Below are 16,361 nucleotides of genomic sequence, written 5' to 3'. Positions count from 1 at the left end.
TAAACATTCTAAATAAATATATACTACAAGTTAGTTAAATAAAAGTGCGAATATTGAAGGTGGCGACCGCGTAAAAAATTAAAACAAAAAAATTTGACTACTACACCCAATCTCCCCTTCTTCCATCGAAACAGACCTCTTTTTCATTGAACGTGCAGAATTTCAAATCTTTGCCTTACTAAAAAAAAATGTCGTGTGATGAGGGCCTCCCGTCGGGTAGACCGTTCGCCTGGTGCAAGTCTTTCGATTTGACGCCACTTCGGCGACTTGCGCGTCGATAGGAATGAAATGATGATGATTAAGACAACACAACACCCAGTCCCTGAGCGGAGAAAATCTCCGGCCCAGCCGGGAATAGAACCTGGGCCCTTAGGATCGACATTCTGTCCCGCTGACCACTCAGCTACCGGGGGCGGACTCTGCCTTACTCACTATGGCTGTTAAAATTTTGTACGTTTACGTTTTCCGCGACTTCGTCCTCAACACCGGAACAAATTTTGCAGGGCTGTTACTGTGGGGGCAGACCCTGTGCGTGTGGCATGGAGCTGGACAGCAGGCCAGAGGGCGGGGGGAGAGCGATGCCTAGAAGAGCCCCGCCTGCCGCGACCACTGACCTGGAGTGCGTGCTGCGGCCGCTTGTGGCGCTGTCGTCGCTGCTGGGGGTGCCGCCCTGCCGCCCCCGGCGCCGCCCCCTCGCGGCCGCCTCGCACGCCTACAGCCTGCTGGTGGCCGTCGGCGTCGCCTTCATGGGCTACGAGGCCGCCGTGAGGAGCACGCACGGCTACCACGTGAACTGCTACAGCTACTACGTGCCGCACATCTTCACGCGCGCCATCGTCGCGGCCGGCGGCTGCGCGTCCGTGCTGGCCATGTCGCTGGCTCCCGGGGACTGGCTGGCCAACTTCGCGGCGGAGCTCCGCCGGGTCGACGACCTCCTGGACCTCGACCGGTCGGCAGCCAACCGCGCGACCGCACTGTACGCCTCCGCCTCGTTCGCGCTCCTGCTGCTTCCTTACCTCGCCTGCGTAGTGTGGGACGTGTTATCTGACAGCGACTTCAACGCCATGACAGTAGCCGTCATCATAGTGATCATCGTGGCGTATGAACAGTTTTTCATCCTCGGTCTGGTCATCAGGTACCGACTGCGGATGCTCACCAAAGCTGTCGAGCTCTCGTTCCGCAGTGAACTGGAGACCTTCAGCGTGCTGGACAGAACGAAGGTCAGTGGCCGACGACACTTCTCAGTTTCAAGGCCGAATTCTCTGAAGCAAACTACGTCGTCTCCGTCTTGTGAATACCTGTTAATGATAAAAATAGCTCACATGAAACTGAGGAAACTGGCGAGCTCTTTGAATGACAAGTACGCTGTGCCCATAACGGCAATGACAGTGCAGGCGTTCGTAATGACTGTGCAGGTCATTTTCAGCATTCTGGTGATCCTCCTAGATGAGGATAAAGACAATGACAAGGAAATCTTCGCAGATGTATCATACTTGGTAATGAACATAATTAGCATGTACAGTCTCACATGCTGCTGTGAGTCTATTGCTTCACAAGCGAGAAGAACGGTAGAGCTGACTGAACATTTGATTCTGGCGAACGAAACAGGTGAGTCCACAATATTTCTTCCAAACTAGCCAATTACCTGGCGTTGCTCGCTATTTCCTTCAATTAATCGTACATCATCTCCTTCCCACACTCTCCTTCTCATCACATCCCCATGGGTGATCTGACATCAGGGCTGTCACCAATAACCACAGTAATACCAAAAACAACGGACTCGAGACGAATGTCGGCTTTTTTCGAACGTTTTGTGTCATTCCAGTCCCCACTCCGAAGCCACTCCTGGTGGCCCTTGATGTACCTTTCTCCTATAGTATATTTTCGTAGATACTGAGTTATACATGTATAACGATTGGCTGAAATTGCTCTGGGCACTTTTTACTCATGCTTGCATGTCGCCACTTTACCACCACCACTCCCAAAAATAGAGGTCTTTGAGGTCTCTTATACCAAAGGTAATTTTCTCCAGGTACTGAGCTCTACGTGTACCAAGTGTGGCTAAAATTTCTCTTGACGTTAATGAGCTATACTGGAACACCTACATAGAGATTAGTTTCATATGCAGGTCATAGAGCAACCATTCACCCAAGTTTCTTGGTATTTCTACCTTATAACAGGAGATATACATTCGCTGTAGCTTACAACGATACGACTAAGGAAGTATTCGATTTGTTGTCAGGAAATATTTGTCTTTAACCTCAGTTTAACCCTTTCCATGTTTTTTCAGTCACTCTGATCTTGAGTATTTTATGTTACACTGAAATCTGAATTTCTGAAGCTCTGACTTAGTTTAATGGAAGTATTGATAATTTCCTCGCGTGAATAGCACAACTTTTTGGAGAACAGAACATAAGGAAAGGAAACGGTTAAGAACGTCACATGCTGAAGCTACAGTCACGATGGTCTGAACTTGTTTCCAAAGATGGGGCACAAAATCGTGAACAGCACACCACAACAGTAGTTACCGATAGCCGCCAGTATCAAAAAACCTCTTGATTCGCAACTGGTGTACTACGCTGGCGCCCAGCTGTTACAGAATGTACTGGGCTGACGCAGTTGGGAGAGGATCATGGAGACTTCTAGTATGTTCCATTACGAGATCATGCAGTGAATGTCTCAACTGAGCCAGGCTACAGAGTTACTGATTGGACTCGACCACAGCCCTGTCGCCCATACACTCTCATTTTTCCCAGGTTCTCCATCGTTTCACTACAACACTGCTACTGAAAGACGAAACGGTTCCTCCGAATACACGCCAAGGACCACAAAAAAGCTCGAATTGTTCCACTGTTAAAATCCACATTACAAATTGCTCAAATGACCCTTGCTCTACTACCTGTAGATATAGTCAGAAGACTACAGGTATGCCGAGTAAATTTTTTTAAATTTTTAACTGGTGTTACTAAGAATGTTGCCTGCTAATTTACATGCACGAATATTAAACCTCAGATTACAAGCACGAATTAAGCGAAGAAGGAAAGGTTGGAACCCAAGAGAGATATAAAGGAAACACACTTGAAAATAATATAATAAAAATAGAAGGGGAAGTAAATGAAGATGAGGTGGGAGACAAAATACTGCGAGAACAATCAGACGAAACATTTTAAGACCTAATCGAAACGAAACCCATAGAACAGACAAAATTGGGTTAGATAGAGCAGCAATCAGTCGTAGAATTAAGTTGCTTTATTATGACATTTATAGTCACAACGCAGATCAGATTTCGACCTGTGTCAGGCCATTATGAATGCAGTGCGGAATTGTAGCAGTTGTTCGTGCTCAAGTGAATGCTTACACAGTTCAACCATTGAACTGTGTAAGCATTCACTTGAGCACGAACAACTGCTACAATTCCTCACTGCATTGAAATCTGATCTGCGTTGTGACTATAAATGTCATATTAAAGCAACTTAATTCTACGACTGATTGCTGCTCTATCTAACCCAATATAACCACAGTCGTTGCGTGCACCCACCCCATGGAGGGCAACCTGATGGACAAAATTCCCTCAGAATTATATCCTATGGAAAGCCATACATGACAACACTATTCCACTTTGTATGCAAGATATATGATACAGAAGAAACATGCTAAAGCTTCAAGAAGAATGTAACACTTCCTATTCTAAAGAAGACAGATGCTTCCTATTCTAAAGAAGATAGGGACTGACAGATATGATACTACCAAACCATCAGATTAATAAGACGTAGTTACAAAATACTAAGACAAATTATTTACATAAAAATGGAAAAAACTGGTAGAAGCCGATTCTGGGAAGATCATGTTGCGTTCTGGTGAAATGTAGGAAGCCATGTGGACATACTGACTATATGACCTATTTGGAAAGATAGACTGAAGAAAGGCAAACCTAGGTTCATACCGTTTAGGGATTTACTGGACGTTTTTGACAGTGTTGATTGGACTACACTCTTTGAAATTCTGAAGGTATCAGGGGTAGAATGAAGGGATTGAAAAGTTATCTACTTGTACAGTAACCATGTTGCTGTTATAAAAGTCAAAAGGCATGAAAGGGAAACAATTTGAGAAGGGAGTGAGACAAGGTAGCAGCTTCTCCTCGGTATTATTCAGTCTGCTGTGAGGCAGCTGTGAAAAAAAAAAAAAAAAAACCAAAGAGAAACTTGAAAAGAGCATTAAAATTTAGTGGAAATATATAAAAATTTGCGCATGGCCGATGACATTGTAATTCTGTCAGGGACGGCAAAGGAGACGGAAAAAAGAGACCAGTTCAACGGAATGGATACTCACTTGAAAGGAGTGTTTAAGATGAATGTCAACAATGGTAAAACAATGGGAATCAAACATAGCAGAATTATATCAGCTGATGCTAATAGAATTATATTAGGAGATGACAGACTAAAAGTAGTCTATGAGTTACCCTATTAGGGCAGAATAATAACTGACAGTACTCAAAGCAGAGAGGATATAAAATTGAGACTGGCAATATTAAGAAAGGCATTCCTGAAAAAGAGAAAATTGTAAACATTTAATATATATTTAAGTATTAGGATGTATTTTCTAATAATATTTGTCTGGAGTGTGGCCTTGTACGGAAGTGAAACGTGAACGATAAAAAAATGCCCCAGGTTCGACTCCTCGTCAGATGCAGCGTGAAAATTCATTCTGGAAACAATCCCCCGGCTGTGGCTAAGCCATGTCGTCGCGGTAATCTTTGTTTCGGCCTGTTAGTCCCGCACGTTTCGGTGTAGAGCCTCCCCCAAGTTTGGAATGTAGGGGATGAGGTACCGAAGGAATTTAAGCTGTTCAGATTGCACGGATAGCTCAGTTGGTAGAGCAATTCCCTACTAAAGGCGGATGTCCTAGCTTCGAGTGCTGTTGTGGTAGAGAATTTTGATTGAGCAAGAACTTTTAGATAAACGCATGCTCCGCTACCGAATGAAGATGCATTCTGGAAGCACTAAAGCTCTCAGGTGGCAGTTTCTGTTTGTCACAGACAATGGCAGCTCTAATCATTTACTTGCTTGCCGTTGATGTATGTACACGAAGCTACATTGACATCCAACCATGTCTTCTGCGTGTGTTACCTTTATTGTCAGGCATTGTATATTTTACGTTGTGTTTAATTTTAGAAAGCGGTCTCAGCTGCTCTTCAAATTGTTCTCATGCAATCTGTCGGCACAGACCACTGAACATCATTTATTTACGCGATGGAACTGTCTTCCCAATGCAAGAAACAGTCTCCTAGTGGAACAATTTGAATTCTTCATAGGACCTGTACTTTCTTCCCCCCTATGGCCAGTTTATGCCCTGAAACATGTTCGAGATTGTGGAGCATCCAACCAGACGCTGTAGGTAGATTGTGGAGTGCAGAGAATTTTCATAGACAACAACCACATGGTTGGCTGAAACAAGTACAAACTTCCTAAATTGGTTGTAAAAACCAGTACCTTCTCAGATTATTTCCCTGTTTGTGAAGTTTTCATGACAAGGGACACACCGCCCTTCATTAAATGTGTGTGTGTGTGTGTGTGTGTGTGTGTGTGTGTGTGTGTGTACGCACGCACGCACTTGTGCTGTGGCTGCCGAAGTGTGTGGACGCTCTGTGCTGACGCCGCCGAGGCTATCCTCTCGCTCGTGATCTTGTAGCGACCGGTTGCGCGGGTTCACTCATTGGGCTACTCGCCTTGCGTGTTCTCACATACCAGCGTTTCTCTCTTTCAGATTCGACAACAGCCTGCAAGGGCCTTTAGGGACTCGTGTGGCAAACTCCACGTGGCGTGACCCCCCTATCTAAGAAAGCAAAAAACATTGGTGGCTTTCTAAAGAAGTAAAGTTGACATGTTGGGGGTTACGACATGAAGGAGGAGCCGAAACGAGACGATCACTTCGGCGAGAGGCAGGACGTGGTAGATGAAGGTCCAAGGGAGGTTTCCCGGACGACGGCAGCGTCTGGCCCCCCACCACCGACGAAGACGACGAGCGAGAGTGTTGCTCGCGGCCGCCGGATGGACGCGGAAATTTCCGCGAACGGACGGCGCCGCGCCCGCACACTCTCAGGAAGACGACGACGCATCGAGCCGCCGATCCCCCTGACAAAGGAGGAAATTGCCGCCGCCATCGCCAGGCTGACCCCCGAGGAGAGTTGCATCTACATGCGGCGTTTGGCCACGGGCACCGAAGCGGCCAGGGAGGAGGTACTTACGAGACTCCGTTCCCTGGTACCTGCCGGTCGCGACAGACAATGGCATGTCGCAGTCGCCACGACAGCTGCCACCCCAGCAGTCGCACCAGCCGTGCCGGCTACAGAAGCCGCCACGCCCGCTCCAACGTCCAGGCTGGCAACACCCGACGAGCCTGCTCAGGTCGAGCAAACCTCACGGAAGCGCCCAACCGGGGCCGTAGAGGACACTCCCTCCTCCCAGGCAAGTTCCGGTCGCGCCAGGCGGAAGAAGAGGAGGGTACGTCGCAGGACGACCGCATCGCCGAGGTAGTCAGACGAAGAAGGCTTCATCGCGCCCTCCCGGGACCACGCCGGCTAAGGCGACGAAACCGCCCCGCCGCCCGCCGCTGATTACCATCCAGTGACGCGAGGGCTAAAGTGAGCTCAGACAGAAGCTCTACTCCGTCGTAAAGCCGCGAAAGATGATCGCGGGGACCGACACATACAAGGTCAGATCAGAGTGCATAGAGGACCACGCGAAACTCATGCAGCTCTGTGAGACCGAGAAGTGGAACTGCCTCACGCAGAGCACGGAACAGCTGAAGCAGCTGAAGGTCGTTTTTCGCCACCTGCCGCTGAAGATGGAACCGGCGTTCCTACAGCGGCAGCTGGAGGAACTCGGCTTCCAGACCCGCCACGTCGGCCTGATGAGGTCGCCCAGGACCCACAGGGACATGCCCCTGTTGCTTGTGGTATTCGTCGACAATGTTGACAAACGGAAAATTGTCGACTTCGACGTAAAAGTCGAGCCACTCCGCGCAAAAGGCAGACGAGCCCAGTGCTTCAACTGCCAGCGCACGGACCACGTGGCAAAGTTTTGCAGGACGCCTGAGCGCTGCTGCAAGGGCGCCGAGGAGCACCAGTCGCGGGACTGCCCCACGAAGAAAGATCGGCCGGCGTGCTGCAACAGTAACGGGGACCACGTCGCCTGTTATCGACGATGCTCCGCCTTCAAGAGCGAGAAGCGTGCCAGCCACGTAAACCCGAGTCGCGGCTTCGCGGACATCGCTAAGGAGAAGCCGGCCGCCCCCTCCGAGAGGCCAGGGCCGCTGGCAGGGGAGGCCGCACCGGCACCGCAGCCGTCGCAGCTGCCTTCGCCGGCGGCACAGCCTGCAATCGAGGGACCCGGGTTGCCGGCGAACGCGGCTGCGAGGAGGTTTGCTGACCTCGCAGGGCGTTCCCAGACCACAGCTACGCTGCCGACTAGGGGAAACGTCGCGAAGAAGACACCACCGAGCTGGCCGCGCTTCTGCGGTCGCTCAACCAGCTGATGACGCAGCTACCGGTGCTCGTGGGAGCGGTGACGGCGGCCCTCCAGGCCACCGCCGGGAGAAGCCAGCCTTAAAATGGATATCGACCATATTTATGGGTTAACCATTTGCACGTTCAACGCTCGGGGTCTCCACCCCCAGCAGGGCGAGTTTCGCCAGTTCCTACGGGACGAGGCGGTCGACATCTGCCTTGTGCAGGAGACCTTTCTCAAACCCGGGGTCGACTTGCGAGCAGCAAATTTTTGCTGCTACAGACATGACAGAGCGACCCACGAGGGCGGCACTGCCAACTACGTGAAGAAGTCCCTGCGCACCACCGGGTTCAACGGCCGACGTTCAATGTGCTGGAGGCCACAGGAGTGGCCGTCAACACCACCTCTGGAAAGATTCTTTTCGTGTGGGTGTGCCGGCAGCCTGGCAGACCGCTAGACGAAGCCCCACGCCCTGCTGTCGCTGGAGGGGCAAGCTTTCATTGCCGTGGATTTCAATGCGAAACACACCGAATGGAACTCGCGAACTGTCAACCGCAGACGGAACCGCCTCTCCCGCGTTGTTCACCGCAACGGCGCGATCACCGTGGGGCCGTCTGACCCCACGATCTTCCCTACACGGGCACAACCGGGCGTGCTCGATATTGCTCTTCTCAAGGGCATCGGGCAATTCGCGAACGCCGAGACGTGTAACGTCCTGTCCTCCGACCTCGTACCGGTCATTTTTGGCCTCGACGTGGTCGGAGCTTCTCTTCCAGAGAGCCGTCCGAGCTATCGCATGCTCGACGCCGAGCGCTTTCGGACGGAAGCCCTCGAACTGCTCGAGGACGCGCCAAGCCCCGCTGTGATAGGGGCAGCCGCCACCCTAGCATTATTCACTCGAAAAATACTCCGAGCAGCAGAGGAAGCCACCCCGAGACATCGCCAAGGGCCACGAGACTTCTCGCGACAGCTATCGCGCCCTATACTGAACGCGACCACCGAGAACAGCCGGCCGAAGTGGCCGTGCTGTTAAAGGCGCTGCAGTCTGGAACCGCAAGACCGCTACGGTCGCAGGTTCGAATCCTGCCTCGGGAATGGATGATGTCCTTAGGTTAGTTAGGTTTAACTAGTTCTAAGTTCTAGGGGACTAATGACCTCAGAAGTTCAGTCCCATAGTGCTCTGAGCCATTTGAGGCACCGAGAAGAACCGACTGTTTCGTGAACGGCAGCTCACTCCCCAATCAGACACGAAGCGCCGATTAAACCGCATGAGACGGGGAATTAAGGCTGCAGTCGAGCAACACCGGAACCAGGAATTGTGTCTACCCTCAATCCTGAGGATGGCAGTGCACGGAGGGTGGTAAAGTCCTTCCTACGCCGGCGACAGCGAATACAGCCCTTACAGGTCGGTAACGACTTCACCAGCGATCCCGACGCGAAAGCCAACGTTCTTGCAGACGCATTTGCAGTGAACTTCACACCGGTGGCCGATGTCATCGACGACGACCACATACTGTGGGTCCACGAGTAACTACCAACCTTCCGCGCCGCAAGGGAGGAAGGCGACGTTATCGAGCCGATAACGGAGAAGGAAGTTGCTGTGCAGCTTCACTCGCTGAACCCCAAGAAGGCTGGAGGCATCGATGGCATTACAAATTTCCTGCTGAAGAACCTTCCTCCGGGATTACACCGGCAACTTACCAATGCTTTCAACGAGATCCTCCGATCAGGTGGAAACACGCGGAGGTCGTGGCCATTCTGAAATCCGGCAAGGACCCACGCGAGGCATCGAGCTACCGACCCATCAGCCTGCTCCCGTCCCTTTCGAAGGTTTTCGAGAGGCTGTACGGGAGAAGACTGATGCGACACGTCACGCAGGAGGGCATCATCCCTGACGAGCAGTTCGGGTTTCGGGAAGAAAATGCTACTTCGCACCATGTCCTGTGGGTGGTAGAACCGGCGATGAGGGCAATGGAAACAAGCGAATACTTTAGGGCAGTGTTCCTCGGCGTCTCCCGAGCATTGACTCGGTGTGGCACGACGGTCTCGAGTTCAAACTTTTTGAACAAGGGATACCGACGTCCCACATCAATCTACTACGGTCGTACCTGTCTGAACGAACCTTCCACGTGAGGGCTGACGACGGTACGTCCACAGACCGGCAGATACGTGCAGGAGTGCCGCAGCGGTCGGTCCTCGGCCCCTCGATGTGGTCCCTGTACACTGCCGACGCCCCGAAAGTGGCAGGAGCTGCACTGGTGCTGTACGCGGATGATACGGTCCTGTTTACTCGCAGCATGCTCGCCCAAATGCTGAGAAACTGCCTCCAACGCGGGTGCGATGCCTTGGGCTTGTAGGCAACAAAGTGGCGGCCGAAATTCAACGCCACGAAGAGCCAGGCGGTTGTCTTCACCCGAAGACATCTGCTGCAGGGCTAAAGTCAGTCGAAATCCTGGGAGAACCTATCCCATGAAGTGGGACGGCGAAATACCTAGGGATTACCCTAGGCCGCAGGCTAACCTGGAAGCATCACATCCTTGATGTAAAAGGGAGAGCCTTCGCGCCCTGTATCCGCTGCTAAACCCGCAGTCGTCACTGCCACCACAACACGGCATCACGCTTTACCTAACATTGGTTCGCCCACTGTTAGAGAATGCGGCCGTGGGCTGGGGGAAAGCCCCAGAAGCTCACATTGTGATTCTGCAGCGGATAAGGAACCGCGCCCTGAAGACTGCTGTGCATATTCCGAGGCGCTTCTCGACGCGCCAACTCCATGAGGACACCGGGATCCTGCCTCTCCGAGACAGGTTCAGCGCCATCGCCAGGAAGTTCTACGAGAAAGCGGGACGTTCCCGCAACCGGCTCATCAGTGGATTGGGCCAACAACCTCATCACAGGCCAACCACGGGTTGGCATGACCCGCTGAGGGATTAAGTTTTACTAATCCCCCATCACAGAGTGTCTCTCTCTTTTTCAGGCTACACCAGCAAGGGCAGAACAACAAGAGTGGTAAGATACTTTTCTCTCTCCCACAGGAACCGCAGGAATGACAAATTTTTGTCCATATTGCACCACCTTGAGCCAAGGATAGGCTCGTCTTTTTCAGCGTCAGCGTCAGTGTGTGTGTGTGTGTGTGTGTGTGTGTGTGTGTGTGTGTGTGTATGTGTATGAGTACATGTGAGCGTTAGACATACAGAGCTGAGGTACTCATCCAACATAGCATGGTTACACACAGAAGCCCCAACCTCTCTTATCTTATCTTTGTAGTCTTTCCGCGAAATGTAAGTTGGCGGCAGTAAAATTGTACTACAGTCAGCCTCAAATGCTGGTTCTCTAAATTTCCTCAGCAGCGATTCACGAAATGAACGCCTCCCTCCCTCCAGAGACCCCCACCCGAGCTACCGAAGCATTTCCGTAACACTCGTGTGATGATCAAACCTACCAGTAACAAATCTAGCAGCCCGCCTCTGAATTGCTTCTATGTCCTCCCTCAATCGGACCTGATAGGGACCCCAAACGCTCGAGCAGTACTCAAGAATAGGTCGTATTTGTGTTTTATAAGCGGTCTCCTTTACAGATGAACCACATCTTCCCAAAATTTTACCAATGAACCGAAGACGACTATCCGCCTTCCCCACAACTGCCATTACATGCTTGTCCCACTTCATATTGCTCTGCAGTGTTACGCCCAAATATTTAATCTACGTAACTGTGTCAAGCGCTACACTTCTAATGGATCAGTCAAACATTACGGGATTCTTATTCCTATTCATCTGCATTAATTTACATTTATCTGTATTTAGATTTAGCTGCCATTCTTTACACCAATCACAAATCCTGTCCAAGTCATCTGGTATCCTCCTACAGTCACTCAACGACGACACCTTCCCGTACACAACAGCATCATCAGCAAATAGCCGCACATTGCTATCCACCCTATCCAAAATATCATTTATGTAGATAGAAAACAATAGCGGACCTACCACACTTCCCTGGGGCACTCCAGGTGATACCCTCACCTCCGATGAACACTCACCATCGAGGACAACGTACTGGGTTCTATTACTTAAGAAGTCTTCGAGCCACTCACATATTTGGGAACCAGTCCCATATGCTCGTACTTCAGTTAGGAGTCTGCAGTGGGGCACCGAGACAAACGCTTTCCGGAAGTCAAGGAATATGGCATCCGTCTTATACCCTTCATCCATGGTTCGCAAGATATCATGTGAAAAAAGGGCGAGTTGCGTTTCACAGGAGCGATGCTTTCTAAAGCCGTGCAGATCCATGGACAGCAACTTCTCTGTCTCAAGGAAATTCATTATATTCAAACTGAGAATATGTTCGAGGATCCAGCAACAAATCGATGTTTAGGCTATTCGTCTGTTATTTTGAGGATCTGTCCTTCTACCCATCTTATATACAGGCGTCACCTGCACTTTTTTCCAGTCACTCGGGACTTTACGTTGGGCAAGAGATTCGCGACAAATGCAAGCTAAGTAAGGAGCCAATGCAGTAGAGTACTCTCTGTAAAACCGTATTGGAATCCCATCAGGACCTGGTGATTTATTTATTTTCAACCCATTCAGCTGCATCACAACCACAGGGATGTCTATGTTCTCCATACGGGAATCTCTACGAGACTCAAACGGCCGTATGTTTGTACAATCCTCCAGCGTGAAAGATTTCTCAAATGCTAAATTTAAAATTTCAGCTTTCGTTTTGCTGTCTTCCGTTGCCAGGCCAGACTGATCAATGAGTGCCTTCGACCCGCTTACCGACTTTACGTAAGACCAGAATTTCCTTGGGTTTTCAGCAAGAACTTTTGCTGAGGTATGACGGTGGTAGTGGTTGAATGCTTCGTGCATCGCTCTTTTTACGGCAGCACGAATCTCTACTAATTTTTATCTGTTCTCATTCTCCCGATCTTTCTTGTACCGCGAGTGCAACTGTCTTTGCTTCCTGAACTTTCTCCGAATTGCGCTGTTAAACCACGGTGGGTCTTCTCTGTCCGTAACCCATTTTTTCGGCACATACTTCTCCAATGCGTGATTTACAATGTGTTTAAAATTTGCCCATAATTCTTCCACGTACATCGTACCGGAAGTAAATGATGTCGATTCATTTACTAAGTGGGATGCTAACAACTGCTTATTTGCTCTTTCTAGTAAGAATGCTCTTCTAGCCTTCTTGACCGACTTTTTAATTTTCGTAACCATAGTCGTAATGACAACATCATGATCACTAATCCCTGACTCAACACTGACACCGTCGATGAGGTCTGGTCTGTTCGTGGCTACTAGATCTAAAATATTTCCATTACGCTTTGGCTGTCGATTTAGATGCTCAAGACAGTTTCCGGATAATGTGTTCAAAAGCAATTCACACGACGGCTTGTCTGTACCACCAGTAATGAATCCATAGACATCCCAGTCTATACTAGGTAGGTTGAAGTCGTCTATAGAAACGTCCCACTACCTGTTTCGAAGAACATCTAGGTGGACTTTTATTCGACAGGATGATATTGGTCCTCTACACAGAGCGTCTGTATTTGCACATAAATTTGAAGCCAAAATTTAAGAAAGAAGAACCCATCGAGTGCTATTAACTGGGTCCCTAGAAGGTTTGTGGAGTACTCGTGGTCACGGTAAGGATGCCTTTGATTCTCATGATAGAAGATAAAAGACCTAAGCCCTCTTTCGCTAAACAATGCAAGCACACACCATTCCAGTTTGGTTATTACCTTATTACACTTCCTCCAATTGATAATGTTCCTTATGAGAGCAAGATTGCCCCGTCCTTTGCATATCTGTGTATTTACCTGTAGTCAACAAAGGCCAAGTTTATGAAACCCTCACAAAATGTCGTTACTTTTCTTGTTTCCAAAAACGAACTGAGCTCCTAAATGTGTCTACTCTCTATCGTAAAACCTCCTGTAACGTTTACTTCAGAACCAGCTTTCAGTCTGGTAGCCAAGTTTAATTTTGGAGATCCTGCACGATTCGCCGTAATAACTGTGACATAGGATTTTCCTGATAATTCTGCCGTGAAACAGTGCTAATATGATAAGTTCTCCAGTTCTTAAATGCTTCCAGCTTCATTGCAATCAGCATGTGAGGAGACACATGCCTACAAACAAAAATGCTGCTGACAGTGTTTGATATAAAAACAAAAGATCTGTTGCTGTAGAAGGTAGAAATCTAATGCGTTCTCACGTCTAGAGCACTACCAATGTCAAAGGTTTCACTTTGAAAATTCCTCTTATTTTCTACTCTAGTACTCAATTTACTGAACGCTGACTAACCTTGTAATGTTCCCAAAATACAAGGGGAGTTTACTTTGATGTGGGACATCGTGGAATATTCTCGCTTCAGCCCTTATAGTTTCATGAAGCTCCGATAGGTGGCAGCTCTATACGTTGCCTTCATAATGGCGTCTGTAACGGACTGTTTTCAAAGCAGAGAGCTGTCACTGAATTTCTTTTGGTGGAAAACCAAAGCATCGCAGACTTTTATAGGCACTTGGAGAATGTCTATGCAAATCTAGCTATGAACAAAATATTGGTGAGTCGTTGGACGAGGCGTCTATCGTCATCGCAACGAAGTCGCGCAAACCAGCCCGATCTACCGCAGCTGCGGCTCTTGCGGTGTGGTCACATTCGAGGTTATCGACGGATAAAAATCAAACACCTCGCTGCTCAGCTGTATTCTCTGTAGGTAGTACTGACAAACTCGTTCGTCAGTTGGGGTACTCGAAGGTGTTTACCCACTGATTTCCTCGCCGACTAACAGAAGACCATACAGAGCAATCAAGGACCATCTGTACGGAAGTGCTTGCGTCTCACTAGGCTGAGAGTGACATTTTTTAATTTTTTTTTTTTTTTTAGATCGTCACAAGCGATGGAATACGAGTTCGTCACAACGAACCGGAAATTAAACTGCTGTTTATATAGTACCTCCCCACCACATCTCCTTATGGAGAAGGAGTCTAAAGCCGCACTCTCGGCCAGTAAACTCGTTGTGACGGTCTTCTGGGACTCTGAAGGGGTCCTCCTTAGTGGCGAAACGTTCAATTCTGATGTGTGTTGTGTACTGTATTACTCTCAGGAAACTGAAGTAGGGACTTCAGTGTGTTCGTCGCCACAAAAATACAAAGGAACTCCTTCTCCATAGCAACGTAATGTCTTACACAAATCTGTGCACCCAAGACGACCTCACAAAACTTCACTGGACTGTTCTTACTCATCCACCCTACGGCCCAGATGTCGCGCCTTCCGACTTCCATCTCTTTGGTTCAATGAATGAGGCACTCCGGCGGAGGCAGTACGTGGATGATGGGGAAGTTATTGACGCAGCTTATCTTTCCCTTCGACGTCGATTAGTGGTGTAGTACCATGCGGGCACACGCCCTCCCAGGAAGGTGGCGAAGACAGTGGCGTTGAACGAAGACTACGTTGAAAAATAGGAGTTTTATAGCCAAAAGAGAGAGGAATAATATTGTGTGTGGGAAACCTGAATACAATCAACATCCTCCCAGGGAAAAAAAGTGTTACATTACTTCCTGAGAGCCCCTCGTGCACTATTCAGTCCCCTATATCAATGTGATCAGCGTGTTGTGGGGCCAGGATCTACCGCTAGTAAACAAAAGGTCCTGAGCCCCCATATCAATCCCAGCCAGTTCTTCAATTTTGAAAAATTCAACAGCAATATCAGCTGAAAAATTTCGGTTTGTAAACTGTATGTAAAAATCTCAGTTTCTATCTAACGTTGTTAGGAGGTGTCCCGTATGTTCATTGAGCAGCACTTACAAATGCATATCAGTGGTTCCAACAGCGTGTTTTAATGTTAGAAAATATTCACCAAACGCTGTTTTATTACTGTGAATGAAGCATGCTCTTCGAAAGGGATTTCAAGTAGCTGCCTCTGTGACCTATGTAGGTTTTTGGACAGTTTTCACACTTTACTTTTTATATACACTTGCTGCCAAGCATTTCGAGACATTTTTATTTTCTCGGTGCCTAACTATGAAGCGAATTATTTCAGTTGTCTTATCCCAATATACAAATTAGTATTCCGAAAGTGTATAGTAACTACTTCTGAAACCCATCGCTTATAAATCGTGAGCATGTACAAGATTTTCTTATTTTTCAGATCACCTGTTAGCGTACTACCATTTATTTTGCATTGTTGTTGTCTTTTTAAATGGTTCAAATGGCTCTGAGCACTACGGGACTTTAACATCTTTGGTCATCAGTCCCCTAGAACTTAGAACTACTTAAACCTAACTAACCTAAGGACATCACACACATCCATGCCCGAAGCAGGATTCGAACCTGCGACCTTAGCGGTCACGCGGTTAGAGACTGAAGCGCCTAGAACTGCTAGACCACACCGGCCGGCTTGTCTTTTAAAGTTCTGTTGTAACTTTGTTAACGGTGAAACCGGACAGCCGTTTCTTAGTGCTGCTTCTTTCGTAACAGCGATTTCTTCGTTCCTCTCTTGCGCCCTTTGTGGCAGTTTTAATAGTCTTAATGGCAGCGTCAATGGCCTATTAATCATACACAGAAAATATTCCATCTTGATTCTTGCCGAAACTTTGAAACAATAATAATGTCTATACAGGTGGGTAGAAAGATATCAACCAAGCTACGATCGAAATTCAATAAAAGGCGCATGCTCCACCTGGACCTGCGTGACTCAGAGCGCTCTCCTGCACCTGAGTACCTATAAAAAGTGCTACGCAACAGAAACGCTCATCGTTTTAATGGAGATTGCTTATTTACGAGATATCAAGCTAGTCCAAAGTAACTGGGTTATGGTGTCAATCCCTGTATCTACAATACCTGACATTAAGTAACGT

The 16,361-nt window shown here is 48.5% G+C and overlaps 1 protein-coding gene across 1 annotated transcript in view; it reads left to right on the top strand.

Moving 5' to 3' along the window:
* Positions 1-746: 746 nt before the first annotated feature.
* The window catches only part of LOC124594710, a 41,251-nt gene continuing 25,636 nt past the window's right edge, over positions 747-16,361 (top strand). The window contains exon 1 of the mRNA XM_047133077.1: positions 747-1,608. Coding sequence (XP_046989033.1) covers positions 747-1,608 — 862 coding nt within the window. The remainder of the gene's footprint in view (positions 1,609-16,361) is intronic.

Source organism: Schistocerca americana, chromosome 2, assembly GCF_021461395.2.
Source record: "Schistocerca americana isolate TAMUIC-IGC-003095 chromosome 2, iqSchAmer2.1, whole genome shotgun sequence".
NCBI lineage: Eukaryota > Metazoa > Arthropoda > Insecta > Orthoptera > Acrididae > Schistocerca > Schistocerca americana.
Note: the sequence above shows the minus strand (reverse complement) of the source record. Positions and strands in the feature narration are given on the sequence as shown.